Below are 8,554 nucleotides of genomic sequence, written 5' to 3'. Positions count from 1 at the left end.
TTTCCAATTCCACAGCATCCTGCCCAACGGACTTTCTGGAGGTATGTTGTAAGAGACCCCCACCTCCATTTCCATTGCCATTTTCTTCTTTTGTTTTCCCAGAGGCTTTTTCCTTACCCACGGCACAACCCATATTGAGTTCCTTTGTTAGTCCTTTATTAACTAATAAAACTCGATCCCGGCCACCAAGGCAATATTTAAAAGTCAATTTTCTTACCTTGGTCTGTGAACAGAGTTGCCTGGCCCCTTTTTGCCATATTTTCTATTGATCTCCTGTTACTGTCTGATTCAGATGACTCTCTTGTGGGATTCGTACCAGAGGCCCAAAGGAGCTGACCAAACTGGGACACGAGACCACTCCTCAATTGCGAACGGGACGCGTCTTCCCAGTGTCCAGGGCCAGCCACTCCCACCGGCGATGGAAAAACATCCCGGACAGCCCCCAATTGTGAGAAACAAAGCTCACTCACATCAATAATTTCATTCCGAGACAAGATCTGAATCAATAGTGTCATTTATTTCATACTTGCAAGTGAGTGTGATGTCCACAAGGCAGGGACAAAACACACTGAATTCAACGAATACTCGATATTTATATAATTTGGTTTCTATATATTGTTTTTTATCTCATTGCTCCTCCCCTGTTTATATCCTCCACTTCCCTAAGACTGGTACCCATTACTCTTGTTTATCTCTTGCCTTATCCGGCCTTGTCTGTGACAAAATGCTTATTTCTGGCCTCACAAGGCATTTGACCTCATCCTGCTGTAGGTCATTGTTAGGCACATCCTTTGCTTACCATTATCTACTCCCTCCATCTGTGCTGCCCCTCACAGCATCTTATCTCGTCGCCTGTATTTCTACCATTGTTTTGCAGTCCCGTTTCTTTCTTGCATACACTTTTAGCTAATACAAAAAAACAATTATGCATTTCCTCCATATAGTTTCCATTCTTGTTGACTTAGCTCTTGGCCGAAACAATTACACACTGGTGTGAGTTCATTTACTTTGTATCAGCAATTATAATTGCAGAAGTAACATTACTTTACCTATATCCCACAGCATCATGAACATCCAAACGTTGTTAAAGTTGTTAACACTTGTTAAACTTGTAATTTTAGGCACATAGGCATGAAATGCAGTTTGCTATGGGATATACACACAAAAAACAAATATTACCAAATATTTTCAAAATGTTTCTCAGCAGCAACCCTCACTTCTTCGATTTCAACTGGTATGATAAACAAATATAGGTCCTGCTGCTATTATGCTATTCTGCTCTTAACAAACAATCAAGGTATTTTTCAATGTATAATTTCAGTTACATCACACTGTAAAGTTTTTGTCATAAATTCTGTGTACTCCACAACCACCTGATGAAGGAGCAGCGCTCCGAAAACTAGTGTTTCCAATTAAACCTGTTGGACTATAACCTGGTGTGATTTTTAGTCCTGTTTGCTCGCACTTAATCTGGGGTATCGTGCTATGGCCTTTCAAATTCATCTAAATTATTGTTAAATGTCTGGAGGTTACTACCGCCAACACCCTGTCAGCCACCAGATGGATTTCTTCGGGAACAAAATTAATCATGGTACATTTAATTAGATGCACGCTAACTTTAGCAGAATTTAAATTACACCAAACAGCAGAGGCCGAAAGCACACTCGCGATATGTGCAGCCTACGTGCTCGCGTCACTCCTGGTCACGCACTGCATGGAACAGTTGAAGAGTAATGGCTGGAAACGTGGATCAGATGGTGACGGTCGGAGAGGAAGAGAGACCCATCTCTAGGTCAGACAGGTACGAGCACAGGACAAAGGGTGACTGATAGGAACAGACTGTTTCTTAATAAGAATCTGTGAACTGTGGAGTATTTTGTTTTTCATAGCGCTTTGCGCCTGGGATGGGAAACCTGGCTGGATCTGCTCTGGTAAGTGCGGATGGTTGCTAATGGCAACTAGGAGTGACGAGGGACTGACGGTGTTTCATGAAGACGGTTCGTCCCTCGTCCAGAGACATTGGGGACCGGAGTGGCGCTTAATGGAGCTCCCACTCCTGAGATGATAAACCATCATCCTTTGTAGGGAATTAGTTCCACTGATGTTATGGTAGCTTACTGTATATAGGTTATTCTGTATATATGTTATTCGTCCCCCGAATAAAGGTCGGCAAAGCAGGATCTCTATCTTCGATTGTGTTAAATGCATCTCTACACCACAGTTCAAATGGGACAGTCAACCTTAAAGTGCCGAATGTTCACCAGTGTAGATGTGTGCAGGGCTAAAATGCTAGAGAAGCTCAACAGGTCTGACAGCACCTGAGGAGAAAGTAAAACGGAGCTAACATTCAGAAATCTGTCGAGCATTCTGTTTATTTCAGCTTTCCAGCATCCACAGTATTTTGCTTTACTGGGAGTAACTCCGATTCTGCTGTTTTTGATCGCACTGAGCGAAACGGTTGGATCACTATTTCCGGTACGATACCGGAAACATTCGTTTCGTTTGGATCACCTTTTGTAGCCTTTTTTTGCCTCAGATTTGAAATTGGAGACGTTCCCGGAAGTGGCTGCAGAACGTAATGTATGTTCCCTCCATTTCAGTCATATTCACGTCTTTATCTAAACGTCTCTTAAACGCCCCTATCGTATCTGCCTCTACCACCACTAGATTCCCATCACGGTTTTAAAAAAATATACACAGTTTTGTGTCGCAAGTTGCTATGATCCAGACTGCACAACGTGAAAGTTTCATTAGTAACCGTTAAACAAGAACTCGACAAACATTTAGAATCATAACATAATAGAAAAGTTAAGGCATAATCTATTTTATCTGTACCAGCTACTCATTTATATCTTACTTTACAGCATCTGCTCCTCAATCTTACAGTTTGTAGTTCAACAGGTGTACATCGAAGTTCCTTTTAGGATTTCCACGCCTACCAGCAAACGGGGTAGCAAAATCCACGCATGCACCACCCTCTGGATGAAAATGTTTTTCCTCATGACACCTGTAAACCTACCAATTATCTTGAGTCTCCTTCAGGAATTGACCTCACGGAAGGGGAAATCGATCACGTCAATTTAGTTAATCCACAACCTCCTCTGTTGCTTGAAAAACACCATGAGCCTATCTAATCATGGCTGCAATTTATGAGCCTTGGCAAATAAATCTTCTTGGTTTCTTCTATCACTTCCTTTTGTTCTTTCCATTCTCTTCTCCCCCTCCCCATCCCTCTCTATCTTGTCCAATATATCTTCGCTTAAAACTGGCATTTGCATGACACCAAAATTAGAGGTGTAGTGGACAGTGAAGAAGGTTACCTCGGATTATAACAGGATCTTGACCAGATGGGCCAATGGGCTGAGAAGTAGCAGGTGGAGTTTAATTTAGATAAGTGAGGTGCTGTGTTTTGGCAAAACAAATCTTAGCAGCACTTAAACACTTAATGGTAAGGTCCTAAGGAGTGTTACTGAACAAAGAGATCTTGGAGTGCAGGTTCATGGCTCCTGGAGTCACAGGTAGATAGAATAGTGAAGAAGGCATTCGGTATGCTTTCCTTTATTGGTCAGAATGTTGAGTAGAGTCATAGAGATGTACAGCATGGAAACAGACCCTTCGGTCCAACTCGTCCATGCCGACCAGATATCCCAACCCAATCTAGTCCCACCTACCAGCACCTGGCCCATATCCCTCCAAACACTTCCTATTCATATACCTATCCAACTGCCTCTTAAATGTTACAATTGTACCAGCCTCCTTCACTTCCTCTGGAAGCTCATTCCGCACACGTACCACCCTCTGCATGAAAAAGTTACAGGAGTTGGGAGGTCATTTTGCGGCTGTACAGGACATTAGTTAGGCCATTGTTGGAATATTGCATGCAATTCTGGTCTCCTTTCTATTGGAAAGATGTTGTGAAACTTGTAAATCTTTTCTGAATCCTTTCAAGGGTGTTGCCAGGGTTGGAGGATTTGAGCTATATGGAGAGGTTGAATAGGCTAAGTGTTGTTTTCCCTGCAGTGTCGGAGGCTGAGGGGTGACCTTTGAGGTTTATAAAATCATGAGGGGCATGGATTGGATAAATCGACAGTCTTTTCTCTGGGTTGGGAGAGTCCAGAACTAGAGAGCATAGGTTTAGGGTGAGAGGGGAAAGATATAAAAGAGAGCTGAGGGTGGTGTGTGTATGGAATGAGCTGCCAAAGGAAATAATGGAGGCTAGTACAATTGCAACATTTAAAAGGCATCTGGATGGGTATGTGAATAAGAAGGGTTTGGAGGGATATGGGTCAGATGCTGGCAGGTGGGACTAAATTGAGTTGGGATATCTGGTCGACATGGACGAGTTGGACTGAAGGATCTGTTTCTGTGTTGTACTTCTCTATGACTCTAACCTGGATTATTCTATGCAAGTAATAGTTAGTTCTATTTCTTAATATTGATTCTGGTAATTTGCCACTCTGACATCATGCTAACAGGCTTATAATTATTGGGCCTATATCTTGCATCTTTTTCTGAATCATGGTGCAACATTCGCGGAGTTCCAATCCTCTAGTCTTGAAGGAAAGAATCTACAGGACGATTAGGAATTGGGGGAGTGAGAATATTGGATAGCGCTTTCAAAGATTTGGTACCGGCATGATTTGTATTGCGTTTGAACAGCGTGTTGTTTGATGCAATAATTGGATCATGAACTCCTTGAAGTTATATGCAGACAAAACCTTGCATTGGCACATCTATTGAGCCACTAAAATAGGTGTTTCCCAGGCCGCCCCGGACAGGGTCTGAAATTGTGCTTAGAAGGGAGTGTACATATTGAGAAGTGTTGGAGACGTTAGAATCATTGGCAATTTATCCATTGTCAATGCTGGATGGATTATTCCTTAGGATGTTGAAGGAGGTCACTGAGGAAATAGCAGGTGCTCTGAGGATTATTTTCCAATCTTCACTTGACATAGGTGAGGTGCCAGAAGAATGCAAATGTGGTTCCATTGGTTAAAAACATTTCAAAGGAAATGTCAAACAATTGTAGACCAATTAATCTTAATTCATTGTGGGCACACTGTAAGCATTAATCCTGAGAGATCAGACAAACTGTTGCTTAGAAAGGCATGGACTAGTTGAGGCTTTGTTAAGGGAAGGTCATGCCTTTCAAATTTGAATGAATTCTTTGAAGAAGTGACAAGGAGGATTGATGAAGATGGTGCAGTGGATTTCTACGTGAATTTTAATAACACATTTGACGAGGTCCCACGTGACAGACTGGTCAAAAAGTAAAAGCCAATGGGATACATGGTAATGTCAAATTGGATTTAATGTTAGCTTAATAATAGGAAGCCAAGGGTAATGGTCGCTGGCTGCCCTTGTGAATGGAAAGCTGTTACAAGTGGTGTTTTGCAGAGTTCCATGTTAGGACTTGTGCTCTTGTTTTATACACTAATGGTTAACCGTTTGGACTTGAATGTGGGGGGCACAGTTGGAAAATTTGCAGATGGCACCAAAATTGGCCACATTGTGGATTGTGTAAAGGATAATTGTAAGTTTGAAAATGTTAAACATGGGTTGGTGGAATGGGCAGGAAAGTTGTAGATAGAGTTCAACTCTGATTATTGTGTGCTAATGCATTCGGGGAAATCAAGCAGTAAATGGGAATATACTGAGAGGGGTAGATAAAGTGAGAAATCTTGGCATGCAAGTGCACAGGTCCCTAAAGTAGCAGTACACGTTAATTACATTCAATGGTGTGGTACTGGAAAAGCACAGCCGGTCAAGCAGCATCTAAGGCGCAGTAGAATCGACAGGTAAATTAGGTTATCAAGAAGGTGTATGGAATGTTCTCCTTCATTGGCAGAGGTATAGAATCTTTAAAAGCATGGATATAATGAAACTGTAGAAGACACTGAGACCAAAACTGGCGTATTGTGTGCAGGTTTTGGTGACTACATTACAAGAAAGATGTAATTGCTCTGGAGAGAGTTGCCAGGGCAGGAGAATTGTGGCTATGAGGAGTGATTGGAAACATTGGGGTTGTTTTTCTTGGAACAGAGAAGGCTGAGCATCAAAATGATGGAGATATACAAAATTGTGATGGGTAGAGATACAGGAGACAGGAGGAATTTGTTTATCTTAGCAGAGAGTTCAAAAACCAGGGGTCATAAATACAAACTAAGTAGCAAAGATTTAGAGAGGACATGATGAAGAGCCAATTTAACGTAGAGGTTACACCTTAAGTGCTGTAAATTGCTGCAGGGCCAGGAGTTGTGTGCAGAAAGATAGGGTTAGAAAGATATCTGGAAGTCTTTGGATCGGCATGGAGAAGATGGGCCGAGTGCCCCTGTTCTGTGTTGTATCATTTCTGTGGTCCTATGTTTTTATTTTGACATCAAAAGATTGTGTTTGTGGAAGCATTTCAAATGAGTTTGGGACAAGTGCAATGTTGCACTGAAGATTTTTGTCCTCCTCCTTCAATGCAGTTCCTCGCAGAAATATACAAACATTGCATTGCAAATATGTGAATGTTAGTCAGTCAGTTTTATTAATTAGATTGTAACTGCTGATATCCTGAAGCATGTGCAGTAAAACCTCTGAACTTAAATTGAAATAGTGCTTTAAAAGATATCAAACAAACCAGAATGTAAAAGTTATATTGAGAAAAACGTTCAGATTAGGTGCATTTTTATTTCAAAATAAAAACAATTTCAGCACATATGAGGTCTTTTTTTAAAAAGGTGCGTAGTCTTAATTTATCATTGTTCTGTTGGGGTTAGCAGACACTTCACTCAGTGTAAGACTTGAAGGTCACCCAGTCAATACTGCTTTATAGAACAAAGGAACATATGCTTGCATTCCAATGCAAGCTTCAACTAAGGGCGGCACGGTGGCACAGTGGTTAGCACTGTTGCCTCGCAGCCCCTGAGACCCGGGTTCAATTCCCAACTCAGGCGACTGTGTGGCGTTTGCACGTTCTCCCCGTGTCTGCGTGGGTTTCCTTCGGGTGCTCCGGTTTCCTCCCACAGTCCAAAGATGTGCGGGTCAGGTGAATTGGCCATGCTAAATTGCCCGTAGTGTTAGGTAAGGGGTAAATGTAGGGATATGGGTGGGTTGTGCTTCGGCGGGTCGGTGTGGACTTGTTGGGCCGAAGGGCCTGTTTCCACACTGTAAGTAATCTAATCTAAGGTGTATGCCACATAGGGTACAATCTTGAGAAGGAAGATCAAGTGTTATTGCCAGAGAGGGTAACATATTAGCACTGAAGGGTGTTCAAAAACAATGCACTTAGTTGCTTCCTGGGATTAAGAGGTTAGCAAGCACAGTTAAACATAATGCTTTTATTCATGACAGATCAAAAGAATGAAGTGTGAACTTATTGAACCACATGAGTTTCTGAAGTGTTTGACAGGGTAGATGCTGAGATGTTTCCATTCGTGAAGATATCTTGAACTGGGGGGCTTAGGTATGGAATGAGGGAGCACTCCTTTAAAACTGAGATCCAAAGGAATTTCTTCTGCTAAAGGATAGTGAATTCTCTGCTCCAGACGTTTGCAAGCAGATCACTGAAAGTATTTAAAAAGGAGGTAGATCAATTAAATATTGGGGACTTGACAGCTATGCAGAGCTGGTACAAAAGTTAAATTGAGGCCTGGGATAGGTAAGGCATAGTCTTGTTGATTGGCAGTGCAGGCTTAAAGGATCAAATGGTCTAATGATGCTCCTGTTTCTTATCATCTTAGAAGAAAAAGGAGCAAGGGTAGGCCTTTGGATCATTGAGCTAAGTGCTGAATTATAAAGCAGAACCAAAAAGGTGGTAATCTGTTTTTCTATCTGAGTGACAAACTAATGGGTGCAGGATCAACCGGATTAAAAAGGTAAATGCATGGCCCATAGGCATGGGAGGAAAAATTCAAATTCATGAGATATTGGCACCAGTACTGGTGAAGGATAAAGCTGTTTCAATGGTCAGGCTGCACTTGAATTGTGCTGGGACCAGAATCCTGACTAAATGTATAACTAGGGCTGTAGAAAAGGCTTTAGACTAAATGAGGATGGGTGGTTCAGTTACATGGAAAATTGTAAATTCAAAGGCACAGGAAAATATGGGATTGCTGGTTAGTGATGAGGTTAATTGTTACCAGAATTTAAAAATTAGGCATGGAGTTTGTTTCTTCATAATAAAAGTTTTGGGCAACCTGATAATAGAAGAAACTTAAAGGCTTTGTAGCTTAATGTGAGAAACATTCAGAGTAAGGTAGACAAACTGTTCTTACAAGTTGAAGTCACAAAGACTTTGTAATGACTGCACAGAGGCCTGTATCCCATCACCAAGTCCCCCTTTATTTACATGTAGAGTGTCCTTGACACTCATCCAGCTCCCATCCAGGATGTCTGACACATCCTGTCCCTGTCTATCAGATAGGCCTCACTGGGGCTGCTAATCTTGTCCAGTCAGAGAACTCATATTCCACGAGGTCCACCTGGCTGACTTAGTTATAATCACGACAGTCTTTCCACTAGATAAAGTGGGGGGGGGGGGTAGGTAAAGTGAGGCTGAGGAGAAATT

The 8,554-nt window shown here is 41.9% G+C and overlaps 1 protein-coding gene across 1 annotated transcript in view; it reads left to right on the top strand.

The window, feature by feature from the left end:
* The first annotated feature begins 1,717 nt into the window (after positions 1-1,717).
* The window catches only part of si:ch211-243j20.2 (uridine-cytidine kinase-like 1), a 197,853-nt gene continuing 191,016 nt past the window's right edge, over positions 1,718-8,554 (top strand). Inside the window, exon 1 of the mRNA XM_060851760.1 lies at positions 1,718-1,801. Within this exon, the coding sequence (XP_060707743.1) occupies positions 1,734-1,801 (68 nt within the window). The 5' untranslated portion in view covers positions 1,718-1,733. The remainder of the gene's footprint in view (positions 1,802-8,554) is intronic.

The sequence above is a fragment of the Hemiscyllium ocellatum genome, chromosome 3 (genome assembly GCF_020745735.1).
Source record: "Hemiscyllium ocellatum isolate sHemOce1 chromosome 3, sHemOce1.pat.X.cur, whole genome shotgun sequence".
Classification (NCBI taxonomy): domain Eukaryota; kingdom Metazoa; phylum Chordata; class Chondrichthyes; order Orectolobiformes; family Hemiscylliidae; genus Hemiscyllium; species Hemiscyllium ocellatum.
This window is presented reverse-complemented; position numbering and strand designations above follow the sequence as displayed.